General features: G+C 34.8%; 2 protein-coding genes across 2 annotated transcripts in view; one reads left to right on the forward strand and one right to left on the reverse strand.

The window, feature by feature from the left end:
* Positions 1-7,208, forward strand: part of ANO3 (anoctamin 3) — a 197,734-nt gene extending 190,526 nt beyond the window's left edge. The window contains exon 26 of the mRNA XM_081279744.1: positions 5,797-7,208. Within this exon, the coding sequence (XP_081135870.1) occupies positions 5,797-5,979 (183 nt within the window). The 3' untranslated portion in view covers positions 5,980-7,208. The remainder of the gene's footprint in view (positions 1-5,796) is intronic.
* A 10,267-nt stretch (positions 7,209-17,475) lies between these two features.
* The window catches only part of SLC5A12 (solute carrier family 5 member 12), a gene marked incomplete at both ends in the record, with an annotated part of 52,565 nt that continues 45,998 nt past the window's right edge, over positions 17,476-24,042 (reverse strand). Inside the window, 2 exons of the mRNA XM_081282243.1 lie at positions 17,476-17,628; positions 19,705-19,832. Of these exons, the coding sequence (XP_081138369.1) occupies positions 17,476-17,628; positions 19,705-19,832 (281 nt within the window). The remainder of the gene's footprint in view (positions 17,629-19,704; positions 19,833-24,042) is intronic.

Genomic DNA, 24,042 nt, shown 5'->3' on the forward strand with positions numbered 1-24,042 from the left:
GTTGCATAATTGTTTAATGCATATTTCCAATCAAGTAATTCATTGAAGGTTTTTTAATTGTATATGGTTTTTATAGATAAATATTTTTTCCCATTCTCTTTTAGAACTCTAGTGAACAAACACATACAACATATCATGATGCATACATGTGATTCTCTCTTTATTTTTTCTTCATTTCTTATTACTAATTCCATCACCCACCTCCCAATAGCACCCACTCTTCTTCTTCAGTGTAAGCTCTTCCACTTGTTTATTTGCATAAATAATTACTCATAAAATATATGTAGCATTATTTTGAGAGTTCTTTCTCAAAATTATTTCAGTGGTATAATGCAAGAAAACTCATTTTTTTCTCTTACATATTTTATTCTTTATATCTAGAAATAAATCTATTCATGAAACCTACCCATGTTTAGATCACTTCTTCTAAATATGAGAAATGTGTTATTTAAATATAATGAAATATCATTGTGGGTACTTAGGCCTACAACCATTCTCTCTATCTCAAATAAATCTCTTATTAATAATTGTGGATTTTGTTATCATTTAATACATTAATGGGTTTCCCAAGAACACATAACCGATTTTAACACATAACAACCAAAAAATTGTTAGTTTGTCTGTATCCTCAGTTTCATGTAATACTAAGAGATTACTCTCCAAATGAACTGTATCTATTTATTCTCAGTGGTCGAGGTTTTCCTTTCCCTTACATTTTCACTTGACTTTAATATTATCCTGCTTTTCAATATTTTGTAATTGTATGAAAGATATCATTTTGACTTTTTTCTTCTGTTATTGCTGTTTTAATTGTCACCAATGATACTGACGTTTGATTTTAGTACTGGAAAACCATTTTGGTTTTCTTTATTTGTAAATCAATATACTCTTAGTCCAGTTTGGTTGAGCTTTCTGTTCATGAGCAAATTTTAAGATTTCCTTTTATATACTACATATTATTGCTTTGCAATCCCTAAACATAGCAAGTATTTCGTATTCCTTTCCATAAACTATTAGTTTTATTTAGAAACAAATAACATTTTTGATGTAGTTAACCTCATGATTGCTTTTCTTTTTGGTTTGTTTTATTTTATATGGATTATTTAGGAAAATTTAATGATCTAATGTTCAAAAAAGATATTATGCTACACTTTCACTATTAACTTTATAGTTTTATTTTTCGCATGTCTCTAGGATATTTGTCCTTAAGATACAGTCTGAGGGAAAAGGTGATTCTCTTTTTCTTACTATGAAAAGATAATCTGTAATGGTATTTACAAAATAATCTATAATATATCTGTGACTTGTGTAATTCCATTCTGCAATAGTCCAAGTTTTTGTATGTATATAAGTGTATCCCTGGCCTCAGAAATCTGATATATTACTCCGTTTTTCTGTTCTAATTATATATCATGCTAAATTCTATGATTTTATAATATATCTTAGTATCTGACAAAAACAAACTGTATTCCACGCTTATTTTTATGTTTTTATTCTATTATTTTTTTTATTTTTTTGAGAGGAAGTTGTAGAGTTAGATATACTTATATTATTTTTTTAGTTGACATAAAATTTATGCATATATATGAGGTGTACCATGTCATGCACAGACAAGGTTAAACATATCTATTAAAATATTTACCTTTATGTTGAAATCATTTCTTCTAGCTTTTGTGAAATAGGCAGTACATTATTGTATTAGTTGACTTTGCATCACTGTGACCAAAATACCTGACAAGAACAATCTAGAGGAGGAAATATGTGTTTGGGCTCATGGTTTCAGAGATCTTATTCCATGGTCAGTCAACTTCATTGCTCTGGACCTAAGGTGGGATAGAACATCATGGTGGAAGGGTATAGTAAAGGAAAGCTGTTCAGCTCATGGCAACCAGGAAACACAGACAAAGAGAGAGGATCCAGGGACAAGATATAATCCCCAAGGGAAAATCTCCAATGACCTACTTCCTCCAACCATGCACCACCTGCTTATAGTTACCACCCAGAAATTCATTCAAATTCTTACTCTAACAAATGTATTAATTCACTGATGAGTTGACAGATCTCATAATTTAATTATTTCACCTCTGAACATTCTTGCATTGCCTAAAATGAGCTTTTGATGGGACATCTAATATTCAAACCATAGCATTCTACCCTGGCCTCCAAATGTTCATATTCATCTCACAAGGCAAAACACTGTGGTCTATCCCCAGTAGTCCTAATGCTCTTAACAGTTTTGGCAATGCTCAAAAGTCCAACTCAAAAGTTTCCTGAGACTCAAAGAAAAATCTTGGCTCAGAGGCCCTGCATAAATCAAAAGCAAGTTACATATATTCAATATACACTGGGACAAAGCAAAGATTTCCATTCCCCTGCAAAGTAGTAGTAGTAGTAGTAGAAGTAGTAGTAGTAGCAGTAGTAGTAGTAGTAGTAGTAGTAGTAGTAGTAGTAGTAGAATAGAAAGAAGGATGGGACCAAAACCATACTGAAAGTCACCTGGGTCTCATGAAGACAGAAACTTCACAGGACTTGTGCAGTTTAGTTCCCACAGCTTTGCTGGATGCTGTCTATGTGGTCTCTCTGTTACACTAGCTCTGTCCACAGACCGGAGCTTTCCTCAGGTAAATGTTTCATATCATTGGCATCTCTTAATCCCTGGCATCTCCATTCCAGTGTACCTTCCTTCTTGAAGCTTCATACATAGCCCTGTCAGGGACTTGCTCACAGGGATCTCAAACCATGTGTTTTTCCTGGCCTACCAGGTCTTCCTCTGAAATATTATTAGAAGCATCCATAACCCATAACTCTTCCGGGATCCTATTTATATCTACAGAACCAGCACTATGTAGATGATGCCCGGGTCTGCAACTAGCTCAAGTAGGCCCTGACCCTCTTAGAACATGTATGCAGTGGTTGCTGAGGGGCTTTGTGCGCAGGGTCCCCTGTGATCTCTTAAATGAGTTTTTATTTTTACACCCTGACCTTACCATGGTATGACCTTATTGATTCCTGAGATGCTCTCAAGGCGTCTTTTCTGTTGTCTCTGTGCAAAGCACTTGGTTTCTCTGTAACAGAGGTAATTTCTTCAGAAACCACAATTTCCTTGTGCTCTTTTTTATATATACTTCTTCTCTAGCCAAACTACAAGTTTTCTCTGCTTTTTGCTCCTGAACCTCATAGTAAAACTGGTTAAAAGTGGTCAGCAATACCTATGCCATGGCCTGAATGCTTTGCTGCCTTGCAGTTTGCACCGCCAGATTAATTAGAGCATCATCTTTAAATTCAGTCTCTCAAAAAGTCTCAGGACATGGTCAAAATGTTGACAAGTTCTTTGCCAAAATGTAACATGAATAGCCCCTAGTTAAATGCTCAAGAGTCCTTGTTCTGCTCTGAAACCTCAAGAGCCACAGTCTTTACCCTCCCCATTCCTATTGGTTTCGGGTCTTCTGAAGTTCATCCCCACCAACACCACCAGAAGTGTCCATTATGGTCTGCTTACAACATTCAAAGGCTTCTCCAGCCTGTACCTCCAAACTTTTCCAAACTCTTATTTCAGACCAGTTCCGTAGGCTTCTGAACACGTGGTCAGGCATGTTACAACAGTTATCTTACTCCTTGTGTCAGTTTCTGTACAATAGCACCCCAGAACTATAACTATCTGATTATGACTATAACTATCTGATTATGACTTTACACCTATTGATCAACTTGTCCCCATCCAACCCTCCCCTCTGTTAACCACTAGTCTAGTCTCAACTTCTATGAAAACTTTTTTTTTAGATTTCATGTTTATTGATCTTATTTTTCAAAATTCCCATCGCTACTTGGAGTTTTTAATCATTCATATAAAATTTAGAATTCGCTTTTCAGGTTTCTTCAAATATTGTGAAAGACTTTGGTTAGAATTACACTTCTAAGTAGTTTTTGACTTACAAAAACCTGTGCTGTTTCATTGATAAACAGAATTTATTCTATTTTATCTTTTAATTGAGATCTAAAACAGCTGTTGCTTCTTCCTTTTTAAGTTTATTACTATAAACTTTGTAGATATTTCATTGCTATTATAAGTTATAGCCTTCATCATATGATTTGCTTGTTTTTTGATGGTGTACTGGAATGTTAATTATTTTTCTAAGAGGAACACAGTTCCTTGTATCTCACATCTGTTGGGTTATCATTACAAATGTCATATTATTTTCAAATAATGAAGTATTGCCTTTTCATTTGCAAAGTTTATACCTCATCTTTGCTTGTCTTACTTTACTTGAAATTAATGTATGTTACTTAACAGCAGTAACAACCAACCATGTCTTATTCTCAACTAAAAAAAATGCTTCTATTTTTAACTATGATTTCTATAGGTTTGTTTAAGACAAACTCTTTATTAGTTGGAGAATTTTTTCTATTAATAGTTATCTAAGAATGTCTTGATAAGTGGGTATTAAACTTTAGGAAATGTTTTTTAGAAATGCAGTTTAATGTTGAACCATCCTTGCATATCAATCTATATGAATCAGTTTATAGGACATTTAGTATCACCAAACAGGGCATAGAAAATATCCTTCTTTACTAATTTAAACCATGATGATTTAAAAAAATATTTCTATATTCCTGAGGCTCAAACATAAATATTTTGAAGACAGTACATACATAAATCATCAGGAAAGAAATTTCTGAGCATCTGATTGAAAATATGACCTGCTTTACTGTGCTCTACTTTGCAATGCAGTTTCTGAGGACACTATACCAGATAGAAGTGCCTTGGAGACTATTGTCTACTAAAAGTTCTTTATATAAATGTGTTCTTTTTCACAGATCAAGTGTCAGATTATTTTTCCTTTTTGAGAAATTGAAAGATCTACTCTTCTTTATAGAAATCAAAAAGGATGCATTTATAATAGTATGAGGTAATATTCAAGCAGTGCTTATACTATGCTGAGTACTCCTTTAAGCCTCTTATACACACACACACACACACACACACACACACACACACATGCACACACACATTTAATCTTCATACCCACATCCCTTTAAGAAGCACTATTTGTATCACCCTTTCAGGGATAAGACATGGAATGTGGGTGATGTTTTTGAAGGTTATATAGCTAAGCAGTGTTGTAAGATTAAGACTTAAGCAGAATGATTCAACATCTGTATATTTACTAACAACCATTCTACCCTTTGAGTTTTATTCTCACTTTCTTTAAACACAATATTTTTGTCAGTTTATTTTAAAAACAGAAGTATTATGTATTTTATCATAGAAGAATAATATGTTGAGTAAAACATGTTATAGCAGTTATTACAGTGATATATAAATCTATTACAGTACAAATTCCAGAAATGCATGTGTTGGAGTTTGACTCTAATCTTATTATCAGAGGCAGCATGTATTCTTGTTTGTTTGGACTCTGTGTATTATGATATATTGGACATGAACTTTTCCAGGATATGCTTTTTCTCTTTTGTATATAATAATTCATCTTAATAAAAGTATTGAATAATATGTAAGTATTTTATACACATGAATTTGATTCATTCTATGTTTATAAAGTGATATAAAACATGAAATCAAGAAGAGGAAAAAATGGGTTTCCTCCTGATACTAATGTGATAGCAGGTAACAGTATAGCATTCCTAATACAATTTTTTAAAATATTAATATTCAAGATACTGTCTACAATGTTCCGATGCGATTTTAAGACAAATGCAGAATTGTTTGTGATTTTCTTTCCTGTTTAAAAATTGTACTTCAAAATTTTTGAAAATTGTACTTTCTACTCTAATTTGTAGCACCTCGTTTTTGGAATTAAGTCATTCATCGCATACCTGATTCCAGATGTACCAAAGGGCCTACATGAAAGAATACGACGGGAGAAGTACTTAGTCCAGGAAATGATGTATGAGGCTGAACTAGAACATTTACAACAACAACGGAGACAGAGTGGTCAGCCTGTTCACCATGAGTGGCCTTAGTTGATACCATTAGTGCAAGAAGGGAGGTACCATTAGTTGCAAAAGAATGATGTTAATTGTAAATCTAGGTGACATCTCAGAGGAAGGTATATTTGACAAAATGTAGCCATCATATGCTACTTGGAAATGTATCACAGCAATCTCTGGGATTTGGAATGTAGAAGTTTCTAGGGAAGGAGATAATGACCCGTGACCTTAAAAAGAGGTTAGGCTGATGATGTAGGAAGCCAAAATTTAATTCTCAGAACCAGTCTCAGGGAGTTGTGTGGTTGGAGATCTTCCCTTTCCATTGGCTGCAGTGCAGTAGGAGGTGTGGTAGTGACATTCTAAAGACATATGTTTGTGTAAATATTCAAAAGCCAGGCATGACTTAAAAGTATTATGTGGTCTTCACTCACACAATAATCTGAGTTTGGAATCTTCAGTTGAATTGAGATACTTACAAGAAATATCTTAAATCAATTATTGCCTTTGCTGCCAGAAATCCATGTTCCTCTGGCTTACATGTTAGTAGGAATTTCCCTGACTCTTGATGAATCTGTGGATCTGTTTGAGAAGGAATTTATGCTGCTTTGCATTGACTATGCAGTTGAAGAGTTGCACATCACTTTTGGTAGCCAAACCAAAAATCTAAGATTCCAAAAATAATGCCATTCTTTGAAATAATAGTCTATTGCATTGGCTACATTCAAGTCTATTTTATTACTGGCAGAGCCAGTTGCACTGCACATTTTTTATACTAAATGCCAATAACCACATAGTTAGAAAAAACAAATGGTTATTCTTATATCATTTAAAACACAACTGATCCCTACTTTATTATGGAAGGCTGGTTTACAGTATATTTAATGTTTCCCTCTCTGAATTATTGCAAATCATAGAGAATACTCTCTTGACATGCTGTAAATATGTTGATTTTCCTTGTACCTTTGCACCTTGATAGTATGTAATGCAAGTTTCAATTTATGCTGCAGCTCTGAGACCAGTTACACAATTTGCTATTGTAATGTTTATTCAGGAATTCTGAAGCCAGATGCTCTACAACACTTGTGATTTTTTTACAATGTGCATTCATGAGCTAATGAAAATAATGCATGTGTATAAATCTATATTATTTGTAAAAATACTTTTTGAGTTCTTTTTCATCAAAGTTATTTCTTTGATAGATTGGTTTAGTTTATTTTTGAAAACTCTGTAGAAACAAAGCCAAATTTATTGTGAATGAGATAATTGTTGCTTTGTTGTGGAATTCTTATTTTCAGTGACAACACTATCTGTCCACAGTCTGATAGAGCAAAAATGATGAGGCATTCAACTAAAGAAAATCCAGAGTAGGCGTTAACTATGAGGGTAGGGTAGAAAGAAAGACAAGGGCTAAAGTCAGGCAATGTATGATAAGAGTCAAGGTATTTTCCTTGCAAAATAGGAAATCCAAATTTTCTTCTCCAGGGAATGAGTCCTTGAAACACACACACACACACACACACACACAATTACTATTGTTTATCCAATTAATTCTTGTCCAATTAAACAGTACATTTATTATCAAGATGTAAAACACCAGTTTAGACACAGTAGAAAAGAAGAGCACTTTGTGATTGTGATATGTTGGTATTCCTCTAGTAAAGAAATTATAGAGGTTCACTTCTAGAAAAACATTTTTCTAATTCTAATACTGAGAAAAAAAATTCTGCATTTACTATTTACTTCTTTCCCTCTGGGGAAAAAGTTATTAAATTATAGTTGTTTCATGGTTCTTGTCCAGAACATTTTCTTCCCTACTTGCCCTCTAATTTTGAACCAGGCAAAAGCCTCACAAATACTGGCCACGCAGTACTCTTTCATTCAAATTATAACTAAATTCTCTAGCTACACAATGGAGTTTTAAACTCCATTTTTGTAGCACCAGTGTTTCCTTTTCTTTGCTAATTATATGCACATGACTGATTATAAATACTCTCTGTTTACCTGACATTGACATCTTTTCCAAATTAAAAACACAAGACAATACTTTAAATAAAATTGTAACATTAATTTAGAAAAGTTTTTCCCTGATAATCTTGAAACAGATGTGCAAAATAGAGGGAAAAATTATCTGAAATCTTTTATCACGAATTAGTACAGTAAACTCTAGCTATGCCTTCGTCGTCGTTGACAGTACAATACTGACAGCCCCTCACAGTATATTAGTTTTAGATTATTCTGTTTAGGCTGAAAAAAATATTTTATATCTTCATTTTCATATGAATACAAATTATTTCTCAAAGATTTATAGCGCACACTATTCTCAGGAATACTGTATTACATGAATGCTGCTTATATATTTTCATATTCTAACTTCTTGTCTTTTTAAGCTAAAAAAATAATGACTCTGTGCATGCAGTCTGCCTTGATGAGTTGTTCAGAGCTGAAGAGATTCTCAAAGGGAAATCACTCTAGATTATAGCTGAAATAGTTCACAAATGTCTGAGTTTGTGCACGTAGTTTTAAGTAAAATGCTGAGTGACTGCATGCTGAGATGCACCTTTTAAATGCTGCACATACTTCTAAATTGACTCTTAGCACAATCTATTGTACAATTGAATGAATGCAGAAATTTTGACTCAATAAATTATCATTTGATATGGTATTTTTTCTATAATTCATGTGTTAAACTTAATTCTGCTGAGTTTTTAAATGTTAAATTGGGATTTGTTGTATGGGGAGGGAGAATTGCACATTCATTAATTATACAAAACAACAGTTGCTTATTCTTATCCCATTCTTAAAAAGTTCTCACTATCTTCTGATAAGATTATTGTCATCTTCAAGACATTTGCACATTAAAATGCAGATGGAATATCACATTGATGCAAATAATGTTTTGTGTTCACCACAGATGGGAAAGTCAGCTTGAGTAGGTCTTGTGAGGTAATAACAACTATGTTTTACTTAGCTTTTCCTCACTATGATCAAAATACCTCATAAGAGCAACTTAAAGGAAGGAACGCTTATTTTCCTTCATGATTTCAGAGGTTCAGTCCATGACTGACCAATCCCATAGCTCTGGACCAAACGTGAGGCAGAACATTGTGGCAGAAGAAAATGACAGAGGCAAATAGGTCAGAAGATTGCCACCAGGAAGAAGAGAGAGCTAACTCCACTCACTGGGAATAAACTATAAGCTCCAAATACATGCATGCAGTAACCCACCTCCTCCAGCGACACCCCTTCTGCCTACAGTTACCATCCAGTTAATCCATATTAGTGGATAAAGCCACTGATTAGTCGTAACCTAATCATTTCACCTCTGAACTTTCTCACATGAGCTTTTGGGGAACACAGCATATCTAAATCATAAGACTCCTCCCCTGGAAACTCATGCCCATCTCATACTGAAAAAATATACTTAGTCCATTTTTAAAAGTCTCCATAGTTTAACAGTTCCAGCAATATGGAAAACTACAAGTTCAAAATCTCCTCAGAGACTCAGGCAAACTCTCAAACTCTGTAAAAATCAAGTGCTATTTTTTCAATATTTAAAAATTTCCACCCTACAAAGGAGAGATAGTGGCACAGGAAGAAGAGATGAGACTGAAATCTAGCTAAGCAAACAAGTCCTACAGTTCCATGTCCAGTATTTGGGTCACATGGTATCAAGATGATCCCAGCTTTGCCTCTACATAGCTGATTCCTATGGCTTTCTTCAGCAGATGTTATATGGTCCTGCCATCTTTTAATGTCACTTAGCTCCCTTCTCATTTCTTCATGCATCAGACTTTCAAGGGCAGCCCACAAGGACCCCTACCCTATTACACTTTCCCTGGCCCCCTCAGGCTTTCCTTTGAAATCTCAGTGGTAGCCTCCATGACCCCCTAACTCTAACATCCTGCATTCTTGTAGCACCAAAACCATATAGTTCATTTGTACCTTCGCAAGCAGTAGCCAATCACCTGGGACCATGGCTTCAGCAACTACTGAGAGTCTGGTGATGGAGAATTGTGAAACAGCTTCCTAACCCCCCTGTCTATCAGGATACCCCTCTGGTCTCATCTTGATCCTGAGATGGGTGTGGTCATGCCAATTCCTGAGATGCTGTCAATCTGTACTCCTATTGTCTCTTGGTAAAGTACTTTGCATCTCTTTAATGGCTATAACATCTTTAGCAACCATATCTTTCTTGGCCCCATATTTACTACCGCGTTTCTGGACAAAGTGAGTTTTTCAGATCTTTACACTATACTTTCTACTTCTGATTATCACAATGAGCTTGGATCCAAGCTACTAGCAATATCTATGCCACTGCTGGAATACTATGCTGTCTTGAAATTTCTTCTGCCAAATTAATTAGCCATCACATTTAAATTCATCCTCAAAGACAATTTTAGAACATGGGCAAAATTTAGAAATTTCTTTGCAAGAATTTAACACAAATATCCCCTAATCCAATTTCCAATATTGTCCTCCTTCTGCTTTGAAACCTCATGAGCCCAGTCTTTAATGTCCACGGTCCTGTAAACATTCTGGTCTTCTGAGTTCCCACCAGAATTTCCCATTAAAGTCTGCTTACAATATTCCAAAGCTTATCTGTCTTGAATCTCTAAACTTTTATAAAATTTAAAAACTTCCAAAAATTACTGAATCACCTGGTTAGGTTAGTCATAGCAATAACCCCACTTCTCAGTACCAATTTCTGTTTTACTTCATTTTCCTTGCTGTGAGCAAAATACCTGACAAGAACAGCTCAAAGGGGGAAGTTTATTTGGAGGTAACAACTTCAGAGATTCGGTCCATAGACAGCTGACTCTATAACTCTGCACCCAAGGTGAAGTAGAGCACCATGGCAGAGGTTGTAGCTCAGAAAAGCAGTTTAGAATGTGCAACCAGGAGGTAGACAGAGCTAGCTCCATTCACAAGAACAAAATATAAACCACACAGGCACACCTCCAGTGACTCACTTCCTCCAGCTATACCCATCTACTACTCACAGTTAACACTCAGTTAATCTGTTGATCCAGGTGTATTAGCCCACCAGCTAGGTAACACCTTTAATAATATAATAATTTCACCTCTGAATGTTCTTGCATTGTCTCACACATGAATTTTGGGGGGAAGCTTCATATCAACACCATAACACCCTCATCACACATAAGTATTTATTTATTTTTTGTCATGCATATGTTGGCTCTATCAACTGCCATCAAAATCTCCTTGGAACAGCACTTTTATCACAGGTAAAATACATGCCAAGAAAGGAGAACATGCAAGAATATTATAGCCAATAGTCAATCAAAAGCTACTAACCTGCTTTGTTTTTTTTTTTTTTGATTTGATGGTCAAAATTGAAAATCTAGGTTTCCTGCAGAGTTGCTCAACTGATATGACTGGACTGGTCAATTTGTGGCAGTTAAAGACAGGCCTTGGGATATCATTTTCAAATGTTTGTCACCTATTGTCTGTGAGATATAGCCTACTTGGTCCTACTATGGTCATCAGAAATTTGTATTCCATTTATTTCCCAAATCAGTATTATAATGGACCCAATTATAGTTCTAGGTTTTGTCCAGAGAATCAATTAACATCTTATTTCATTCCTGGTATTTTAATTCAGTTTCTGACAGAAAGGAAAACATTTCCCTATATGCATTTCTGTTCAAAATGAAATATAACAACATCACATTTTCCAAGAGAAAGATGAAGTGGGCCTTAAATCATTGATCAGTGCAGGTTCCTGCTACCTAGGATTTGTGTCTTTGTTTTGGTTAAAAAAAATCCCTTCAATTGAACTTGTTCATATGAAAAAAAAAAAAAACATACTCATGACCCCAGATAATGGCTTTCTAGAGAACATGAATATTATAGCCACTGAATCCTAGCCTCACTTGCATTAAGACATCTTAAAAAGAAAAAAAAAGTAAATGAAAACAGACATGTTGGTAGAGAAAATTCTCATAGTTGGGAATAGTTCCAATCTCTGGTACTATCAAAGTCCATACTCAGGGAGAAGCAGCCTCTAAATCAATCTCACTACTCTAAGACTGGACCAGTGTGTGCGTCTGCACAGCTCTCCCTTGAGAAAGGCTCTTGTTCCACATTCACCTGGCTCTAAGTAAGTATGAATTGCACTAGACAATCAGCTGTGAAGGTGTTATTTCACATCTTTCCTTAAAAAGAAAGGAATGAAAACTCCAGGACTTGTACTACATTGACTGCCTTGACACTTTTTTCCCATCTTAATTCTTTCTGCATGGAGAAAGCCATGTCTCTACTCTCTTTGTTTTTCAGAAACCTTTTTTTTCTTCAATTATTAGTTGAAAAACTAAGCTTAAATGAGATTTACTTACATTGTCTCCATAAACAACTGTTATGTAGGTGGCTAAACACCTGTGGTACAAAGGCTGCCTGATGATTATTTTGTCAATGCCCATGGAATTGAGTGCTACTGGGTAAATCTTTACTCCAAATTGAATACTTTTTATAGAAAAATAATACAAGCAGATGATACTTTTCTTGGTGCCTGTGTCTAAGAAAAGAGATGGCAAAGATATTTGTGGAAGCAATTTTTTTTTGGAGATTGTGAAAGCAACTTAGGGATTTCCTACCTAGGCAAAGAGTCTACTCTGCAAGTCCTGTTCAGTTTCTGCTGTACATACACCCTGTCTTCTTTCTGATTGAAAACCAACCCATTGTTTAATTTATCTTTAAACTCTCAAAAAAGAAATGAAGAGTTTTTAAATCTTCTTCATCTCTTTATTTCTAATCTGTTAAAATGTATGTAGTTAAATCTAGTAAGCTTAATTTTGGCAACTACAATTTTAAGTACTGAGGATAAAAATGTACTTAAAAGTGTATGTAATTTTGATCTTTTAAGATTCATATCCATTGATCTCCATATTGTGTTTTTGAAGTAGAAAAAAGCTATTAACATCTATAATTAAGAAAAGAATTTTAGGATGACCAGAAGAGACAGAGTAGTTTCCTCCATCCATTTTTTCCCCTGTCAACAGGAGAAATTATGTTGCAATCATATATTTAACCAGATGAGTATAAATGTTAATGTTTATACTTCTATAGACCCTCTAAATATCATTAAAATTTATGTTCTGTATTTTTAATCATTAAACATTCTTTCCGAACTCTCAATAAATTTAAAGTCAATTTAAATAAATTTTACTCTGGGGTTATAAATAAAATCAAAATTTAAGGAAGTGCCGATAGGTCAACATTCTTGAAAGCAATGAACAGTAAAGATAAGTTAATCTATAAATCTTTATAATATATATTCTAAATCAATGAGTAGCATTGCCTTATTGCTCACTTGTCTGAAAATTCAACCTGACTTTATTATACTGATATAAATAAGCCATTTGGGGCTTGTTTATTTTCTTACATGCAATTACAATAGGGCATTAAATAAATATACCACATGAAATATCCTTAGCCTTAGAAATGCGTCAAAAAAATGTTCTGTAATTGGTAGTACTAAGTGTTCTGTACACTTGAAATGAATTTTTTTTTTGTACAGGGTATTGAACCCATGGTGGCTTAACCACTGTGCCACATTCCTAGCCCATATATATAATTTAATATATATATTAATATATATATTAATTTAATATATATATTAAATTTGGAGATAGGTTCTTGCTAAGTTGCTTAGGGCCTTGCTTTGAACTTGCAATCCTCCTGCCTCAGCCTCCTGTGTGGCTAGGATTAAGGTGAACACCACCACACCTGGCTGGCTACTTGAAGTGATTCTGAAAATTCCTGAGAATACATAGGCTAGTGTCCACAAAAGGAGGCATCATTATATATTGTTTTACTTTGTTTATAGTAACCTGATTCGTTTAGTTATAAAAACTCTCTTGATGTTTACGCTGTGTGTGTTTCATGCATGTGTGTGTGCAAGTGTGTATGGATCCTAAGTATCAGTGGGCCAAATATTACAGGCATTAACCAAAACATCATAAAGGAATCCATTTTAAATAATATGGCAAAGCTTACCATGACATGTTTACTTAGTCACCTGCTAGACATGCCTTAACCTATCAGGTTTACATTGAAGATTTTTTGGGTAGATGACTCTTTCACATTCCATTCATAGAAGAAATATTGACATTGATCATTGCAATGCTCTTCAACCAGAATTTATTTTTCAAAGAAACATAATTATATATCTTAATTACAAATAATTCCCCAGAAATTTTTCCTAAGATTAACTAATTGTATAAACATGCCACTATTTTTTGAAGTATTCCAGGACTCTAAAAGATGCATATTTTTGAAATGCAAAATCCACTTATGAAACTTCCTACTGATACAGAGAATATCATTGCTGACATTTTCCTCCAATGGCTATTTTTCCAATTTGTGACCAAAGCTTCATATTCCAGGTAAAGATCAAGTAATGATAAAGTAACCAAATATTTAGAAAGTTAACTCTCTTCTGAAAGTAACTATACTTCAAATACCAAAGTACAGTATTGGAAAAGTAGACTGAAGACTGTTATTCATGTAGGAGTTTGCAAATTACATTCACCAAATCAGGATTTTGGATGAGAAAGGAAATAATATTAGCTGTTTCCAAAAATTACAAATAATAATAACCCTTTAGATAATTTACTCTGAGCTATAATTGATTCGTTTAAAATTCTGTATCATTTTCATATGTACCACCGATAATTCAAATATATTTTAATCGTTTGGAACTAGGTTATACTACAAGGTTATTAATGCTGGAAAAAAGTGGTTAACAAAATCCAGCTACTTTCCAATATTTAAAATAAGCACATGTTATTTCTAAATATATAAATGTACTCATATACAGTCAACATTTTTGTAATTTTTTAGACAATTTATTTCTAAGGAAACAATTAAAGAGAGACTATTGTTTGTGATCATTGCAATAATGTTTAAGATTGTACTGCTGTAAAATATTTAAGTAATCTTTTCTATTAAATATGGTTTGAAATTCCTGTAACCTGTATTTTCTTTTTATGAAATGATATTATCCCGTACAGTCACAGAATAATAGAGTTAATATTCAGAAAATAGTTTGATCTAAACAAAGAAGGAGCCCCTTCCCTTTTGTTGTTGTTTTGACTATTGAGCTGTAAATTTGGTTTGAGAGGCTGCTTACTAATCCACACTCACATATACAAATGTAAGGCTTAATAAATCACAGCTATGAATATTGCATTTTCAGTAATAAACTTATGCATCTTCATAACAGCATTTTGCTTTTTAAGAATTAAGGACTTTTAGAAAAGTTATTTTCTGCAAAATGGCACATAAGTTAAATTCTAATATATTCTATCTATTCTTTGGAAAACTACTTTTGGGGAATTTGTGACATGACTTTTAATTTATACCTTATGTTTATCTCATTTCTAATACTCAAAATATAGTAGCAATATACATTCTAAGCCAGTGTCTTGAAAAACCCAAAGAGAAACAAAAAATAATTTAAATTAAAATGAACACAGTTTTCTTAATATACCACAGAATAACACTGGATGTTCTGCATGGACAATCACAGGGCTAAACACTTTCTGAGATTTACCCTCTTGCTCTAGAACTTTAAAAATTATTTTCTACAGTTTAGTTATTAGGTCCTTACATCTGTTGGAGCAAGGTGAGCTAGCACATATGAACTGGATGCCTTAACAGACTTTTGCAAGAAATCAGAAAAAAAAATCCATTTACAATAGCCTCAAAAATTATCTGGAAATAAATCTAACCAAGGAGGTGAAAAACTTCTACTGTGACAATTATAGAAGCCTGAAGAAAGAAATTGAAGAGACCTTACAAGATGGGAACATCCATGTTCTTGGATGGACAAAATTAATATTGTCAAAATGGCCACCAAAAGCACTACACAAGTTCAATGCAATCCCATCAAAATACTTAAGAACTAGAAAAACAATCCTAAAATCATATGGAAAAATAAATGACCCAGAAAAACAAAATAATCCTGAGCAAGAAGAGTGATTCTGTAGGTCTCAGAATACTAAACCTCAATATGCTATAGAGCTATAGTAAAAAACAAACAAACTAGACCAGCATTGCATTCACATAAAAATATAAATAAAGATCAATGAAATGGAATAGAAAATGCAGAGACAAATTCACATAGATACAGTCATCTGATACTTGACAAGTTTCCAAAAACATACTTTGGGAAAGGATATCTTTTTTAACAAAAGGTGTTGGGAAAACTCAATATTTAGATCCCTATATCTCATCCTGTCCAAAAGTCATGTCAATGTGGATTCAAAGATCTAGGAATTAGAGAACATAGCAACTGCTAGAAGAAAACACACCCAACATACTGGCATAAGTACCAACTTCTTTAACTAGACTCCTAAAGCTCAAGAAATAAAACCAAGATTCAATAGTGGGGTGGCATAAAATGAAAAAGCTTCTGGATGGCCAAAGGAACAAGAGTGTGCAGAGATTAACTTTCAGGGTGGAAGAAGCTCTTTGCCAGCTATTCTTCTGACAGGGGATTAATATCCAAAATATATAAAGAACTAAAAAAAATACCCTTATATCAAAAAGATGCTCCTTTTCTCCTGACCTTATCTTAGAGAAAAACTCCAGACTTCTTGTTAAGTGCAGAATCAATTTGTGTTTGTAAGGTGATGGAAAGGAAGAAGAAACAAATCCCTGCACCACGAAGGGAAGACAGCATTGAGTTATAACCGCTCCCACTGATCAGACACCCTTGTCTCCTTTCTGTGCTTTGTAGTATTTTCTTTAAAGTTTAGTCAGACAGCTCTAGTAGTGGTAATGACTAAAAGAGGCTCAAATGTGGTAGTAGGAGGATGCTTGTAGCATTTAAGTGTTCCACTAGAGCTATAAGATGTGGGGTGGGTTATAAAATTTGTCTACATATATGTGAGGCATGAGGTTGCAAACAACATCATTCTCATTTTACCAACAGTGTCAGGGTAGCATTTACTAGGCAGATTCCCGTTTCCTATTCTGTTTCTATAGCTCCAAGATATTGATGGTAAAACTACAAAACATAGGCTGGTGGTTTAGCACTGTGGTAGAACAGGTGTTTAGCATGAACATGGCCCTGTCTGTGTTCAATCTCTCTCTCTCTCTCTCTCTCTCTCTCTCTCTCTCTCTCTCTCTCACACACACACACACACACACACACACACACACACACACAAAGAGAACAAAATAAACACAAAGAACCTGAAGTTTTATATGACACAAATCATATTCTTTGACTCCTTCCACTATGGTGAAATCTAGTCCTAATTTATTAAAGAAGGAAATCCCCGGGCATGTAGAGCATTGCTGATTTTTTGTAACTTCAAACTGGGGATCTGCAAAGAATATCCTAGGGAACAGTCATTTCATTTGTATAAATAAGTATAAATAGATATTGAGCAGCCTTTCCTTCTAATAATGACTGCTATACATCTCTACTAACATTAGGCAAAAAGTGTGTGCGTGTGTGTGTGTGTTTTCGTGTATATGTACAGGCTTGCATGTATTGTCCTAAAAATAGGTCATCTTCTCTAATGCCATATTGTCATGGCTTTTGTCCTTGGGGTCATATCCTGGAACATGAGTTAGGCTTTCTTGCTGGAGTCCATTCTGCAAGACAGATTCAGCCCCTTGTTTCCAGGCATCGCCATTTTCAAGGTTGTCCTGAGAAAAAATGGAAAGACACATAGTAACAAAATAGTCAAGGTACTCCAACCCACCTAGAGGGATATTGCTCAGGTCTCCCTTTCAAATAATGACTCTATACAAAAATGGTCCAATAACTGACCCTAGACTGCTTAACTGATAATCTTGATAATAATAATAACAAAATCAACAATTTATTGAGCATTTACAATGTTTTGGGTTACCTGAGGATATTTATACATCTCTCATTTAATACAGCAATACTATGAGGTAGTTCCTTACTGTGTGAGGACAGACAAGCCTGTGATTCAGGTGGCAGTGGCCTATTCCTACCTGTGAACAGCAAACCCTCTGGAGGCTAATGGAAATACCTGAATGTAATCACTCCTACAGACTACTCAATGTTTTGTGGCAAAGGAACCTAATAGTGACACCCTAAGTCTTCCCTCCCACTCTCAACTCAAGTCTTGAGAATGTAAGCTTCTCGTATTAACATAATTTATTACTTATATATGAGGAAATTCTCACTCAGGAAATAAGTCTTTAAACCAGTTCATAACTTGATTCAAGAACTTCCTTGAAATCCACTTACACAAACAATGCACTGTTCAACTACTATCTTCATAGAAAACTAAATTGCTGATCTGGATGAACCGTGCTCTCTCAGAACTCTAGACTGTTGAATAGGGTCAACTTTTTATTTATTAAGCCATTGCTTACTTTCCAAGAAGACTGGCTTCAGTACCCCCACCCAGCTCAGTTCTCCTTTTTCCTATTTTGAACTTTCATATCATGGTTTTGTCCAGTTTTAATTACATCCCTGCATTTGCATTTAAATATCCTCCTAAAATCTCTTGATCGTAGAACCCATTCTGAGCCACAAAAAGATGGTGCTATTCCAAAATGCAATCGATATTAAATTTAGGCTTTATGTCATAACACAATTATGGGGAAGATAGCAATTAACAGATGAAAAATAAATGATATGATATGGGTTAAGAGTCTCAAGTTCTATGAGAATAAAATGGGAATGAAAAAGTGAAAATAAGCTTGAACTAAAAAAGAAAACTGAAAACCAAAAACCAAAAAAACAAAAGATCACTCCTGCCATTAATCAAGTTGGGAGGGCAGACTGATGAGCCAGCTACAAACTGGCAGGAAATATTGCTTCCTTGAAATCCTGTTGCTGTCACATTCCATAACAACACTTTGTCTATTGTGCTCTTACCAATACTGACCAGGGAAGTTTAGGTTTATTTCCTGCTTCCCTTTAACACCTCTCAGAATCCTTTAGCAAAAGCCCAAAACATGCAAAAGATATATCCACACCCCACTGTTGTAGAAGGTGGTATTATGTGGGTCTTCTGCAGCACCCAAGCATGCTGCATCAAGTCAATAAGTCCAACTTGATCAGACTGTAGGCTGTTCCTGATGGTTCTTGGCTGATGAGAACTTGGTAGTGCTCAGATAGTGTGCCTAGCTTGGTTTGGCCTAACTGCATTTATGGAGTAAATGAACTGGGAAGTTAGGTGCCTCTTTCTGCATCTCTGCCTGTAAGCTCTCTCAATATTGTATATTTTTACCCCAAAGAACAAGAAGTGTCTCTCTGTCCACTTCATTCTGCACAATCACCTGCCCCCATGCTCAGTTCTCAGACAAAAAAAAGCTGAAATTTGGAGAAGTTAAATAACTCATCGAAGGAAAGACAGACATGGGACTGGATTAGTCCCAAAGCATGTGAATCTAAAACCCAGGCTTTTAGCCTTTACTGAGACTGAGGCCCCTTGTTCCCTTTCTATTATTTATTTATCTTGCCTAGAATTCACCTTCACATGGGGTTAAAAGGAACTTTGAAAATAGGTCATTTGCAATGCCAGCAATTCAGATCCAAGGCACATTTACCTATTGTGTTCATATGCTTGAAAGGTAAACAGCTGAGGAAATTCTGAAGTTGAGACCTAGATTTTTTCAAGTTCTAACATCCACTGCTTTCCTTCAACAACCCCCACTCCCACCCCTTGCAACTGGCTCAAAATGGGCAAAACAGGAATCTCTTTGAGCTAATGTTTGGTTTTAAAAGCTTAATCTGCTCACCTGCTCTGTCCCACGGTCATGCTGAACTCCACACCAGCACAGAGTTTTATATTTCTTAGACCAAAAGCAAAATAAATTGCAAACTGGTCTAATTAAGAGTGGGTCAACATCCTTGCCTCTTTGGTGACCTATTAACAAAAGGACAGGTGGATTAGATGGTTAAAGGCTTCCAGGATTTAAGCATATCAACTTGAGAAGTAATTTGCTTCTTGGTAAAAGGGTGAAAACAGGCCTGACAGGTTAATAAATAGAACTGGAAAGAATAAATAGAACTCCTGAAAGAAAGGGGTTGGAGTTGGTTTTAAGAAAACCATGAATTGTCAGCTCAGGAAAACTCATGTCTATAGAGTAAAACAGAGAAAACACATTTATTTAAAAATGTTTAGAATGGAAAAAACTACTAATAACCTTCACAGGCCAACAAAGGGGAAATCAGTAATTATATATATTCAAGAAAGTTCTTAGCTTTTATACAAATCAGATATAATATTCAAGGTTATTTAAGACGTTATTTTTAAATTATAGTGTTTCCTTCTATCTGTCTTCCTGGATAAGTAATCCCATCGTTTCTCCCCAACCACTCTAGACACTCTTCATGTCTCTTTTTCCTTAAAACATATCTGTTCAGTGCTCAATTTCTTCAAATCCTGCTGTTAAACAAGGTTCACAATGATGATCAAGACAAGATTTAAAGGTTCATGATGTTCCTCCTCCCCAAACCTTTGCAAATTTGGTTTTATCAAGGCTATTTATGAATACTTAATCTCATTAAATGTTAGCCATGAGTCTGACAGCTAGATTAGTCTAAAGGACCTAGAAGAAATAGGGGAACAGGAGTTACACGTATCAAGCAGATTCCTCCTTGTACTAGACAGTGTGCCCATCCATGAGCATTCCCCCAAATTTCTTTCTAGGAACAAACAAAATTTAGATTTTCAAAATTGCAAGTTGATTTTCAAGTAAGATATTTCGTGGCATTATATGAGTCTGTCAAGAGATATTTGACCAAATAGAACTCTACTGCTATTGACAAAAATATTTATCAATTAGTGCCTTCTACAAATTAGGCACATTATACTTAAATTACTCCTTATTGCTAGGCAAGTGTTGTTACTATGGAATTTTCTTAAGACCTACTAAATGATGGAGCAAGAAATTAACCATACATGGTATTAAAGCCTGTAACACCCAATTTACCCTAATGTGTATGGGCAGTAGGACTGGGCAAAACCTCATACTACTCTCCAATCATGATTCTGAATCAGAAGAATTTAACTTAGAACCAAACTACTCCCAGGGTTTAAAAAGAAGATAGTTGTCTCTGAATAGACCACTAAACTATCAAACACTCCAATAAATAATATGGATTTGAGGTTTGCTAACAAATAAAAGGCTCTTTGTTTCATTAGATTTAGGACCTGTTTCCATCTAGAAAAAATAATGACTGGGAGATTGTAGAGAGTAAAGCAAAGTACAGAGCTATAATTCTCATGAGTAGGAAGTTGAAAAAGAAAATGAAACTTAAATCTTGGGTTTATGGCTTTAATTATGAGTAAGACCTTGGGGACTGGGCATGACTGATCTTAGACTATTGGACTAATAGCATGCATGTGAAAGGAGAAGGTCACAGGGGACAAGACCATTTCCTGTAGACAAATGAGGTTTGGGGGTTTTTTATGCAAAAAGAAGTTCTCAGATGAAGAAGAAATGTCATGAATTGTATTGCAACTTTGGGAGAATTTGGAAACGTTCCCCTTTTCTCTGAACAGAGGCAACTATATGCCAAGGTGCTGAGATGGGGATGGAATCCATTCCCCATTTGTCTCCTCTGCTGGCCACCCTGTGCAGAGCACAAGCCCCCTAACCCAATATAGAATCCCTGATTTCAAAACATAGGCTATACTGGAAGTCAGAAAAGCTAGGTCAGAAATGAAAAGGAGTTAATGGGAGAATATAAAATGTCAGAAACTTTGGGAAAAAAGACACTGTTCTTGAAGTTTCAACAGAATGAGAAAGGTATGTGTATAAGTGTGTATGAGAAAGAAAAAAGAAAAGAGGAGAAAAGGGAGAGAAGAGAGTGAGAGACTAAATTCAAGTAGGCCACATATAAAAATTAGGAATGAAAATAGCATAGAATTTGTCAGCAGCAAACTGAAAGACAGAAGATGAATAAGCTACATCATAGCATCAATATAGAGCTACATAATTCCTATTGATTTAGAAAGTCCTACATTAATGTTCTCCAAAAAGATCAATGATCTAGGGCAAGAAACAACAAAATTTTTCTGTCAGAGGCTAAATAGTAAATATTTAAGATTTTGCTGGCCAGAGACTCTATGTTGCAATGATTAACTCTATCTTAGTAGAGTGAAATCAGATAAGAGTAAAATGGTGGGCATGCTGTGTTTTTATAAAGTTTTACTTACAAAACCAGGTGGTAGGTCAGAGTTAGCCTTAGTTGAACAAAACTTGATGTAAGAGATAAAAATAATGGACTGATTGAAGGCTTTATATCTAAGACTTTCAGACACATGGCAGGTGACATAAAATTGATAAGATTCAGTTGAATATGAAGGGCTGTACACTGAAAATCAGAGTGGCATAAAGCTGTTCTTGCTCTCCTAACAATGGGATATTCTGGCCATTTAACCAATGAAGAAAGATTTCTGCTCTTGACTTAGAAAATGGTATTTTCATTTCACATGACTATAAAAAATAATGAAAAAAGAAACTTTCAGCTGCCCAGTAGAATTTTGCCAGTCATAAGACTTTAAAGTATATCTTGGTCCACTATCACCTTCTAGTAGTGATGCAGATTAGGATTAATAATTTAGAAAGCCTTAAGGTGCTAATAAATAGACATAATTACATTTGTCAACAAGTATGAAGGATATGATTATCTTGGAGAAGTAGAATTAAAACCATCCCTTTTAAGACCAAACAAGACTAAGTTTGAATATGGTACAAGAGAACAGACTCAGAGAGCCCCGCCTTATCTACTAAATTTATCCCACAAAATTTAAACAGTTTTAGTCTTTTTAAAAAACATTCAGTGGGCATGATGGAAGGTTTTTGAAAATCCCTTAGTGACCAGACCTCAGGGTCCAAATGAGCACCAGAACCTCATTTGAAAAGATAGGCACCAGGAAGTAGAAACATGTGGCCACCAGGACCAATATTTTTTTCAAAGGTTTAGTGGCATTAGACCCTATTAAAGTGCTGCCTCTTGGTCTTAAGGATATTTCCCTAAGATTCCAGACATTTGGAAATAAAGAAAAGATAGGGATTGTATCAGGATGATTGTTCATGCTCAAGATAACAAAAATATTTTCAATCCAAATGTAAAACAAACCTTGATGTATCAGCACAGGAATATGTCAATTCTTATGTTCATTTGGAAAATACATAGACCAGCCAGTCAAAGGACTTGAGTATACATATTCTGCTTTGCAATCAGGCAGTTGAAGGTTTAGCTGTCCTCTTAATTGGAGAGTGACCAACTTATTAACAGAACTAGGTATATCCTACTGGCAGCACAAAAGCTGCAACTGTAGTCAGGATACTAATGCAACATCTAAACAAAATAAACAAACTTGCATGTGAAATCATTTTTCATGAAGAAATTTGAAGAATTTTCACATGAAAGCCTAGGGCCACAATATTTATACTCTGTTCTTTATCATACCCAAGATATCCTCAAATTTAAATGAATGGCTAAAGGGGTCATACTCAGAATGATAAGGCATTGTAACTTGCATGTAGCATTTCCAGTCCAAAATCAGCAGGAAGGCTACCATGGAGATTTTGTGTTGAGTAGATATATTGAGTGCTGATTGCTTATAAGTATATAATGGTAGCATAAAAGGAGAATACCTTAATAATTTATTTAGTTAAAATGCATAGGACAGTGGAACAAGAATGTGGTAGGCCCATTCCACCCATTTCTAACCCATTTCTAACCTATTACATTGTGAACTTTGGCATTAAAAGGATATTGAGTCATCAGAGAGACTATGGTACAAAGTACAATGGTAAATCCTAGAACCAAAACTGGCTTAGGGTGAAGCTGATCACTGACCCTAGCAAAGCAGCTTCCAAAAGGCAACAGTAGACTCTGCCCTTCTTATCTAACAGATCAGCCAAGGTTGATCCCATGAGATAGTAAGGTGGTAATGGAAAAAAATAGTCTCTTATTGAGAGGAGGGGAAAAGAAACACTCTTGCTATTTAGATTTAATGATTGTTCTGTTACAGAAGATTTTTCACATTCATGTCTCTGAGGGAGCATATTTCAAAGTGTCTTTTCTATTCATACATATATCATACATATTAATAATCA

This window comes from Spermophilus citellus (genome assembly GCF_964194105.1).
Source record: "Spermophilus citellus genome assembly, chromosome: 2".
In the NCBI taxonomy this organism is placed as follows: Eukaryota; Metazoa; Chordata; class Mammalia; order Rodentia; family Sciuridae; genus Spermophilus; species Spermophilus citellus.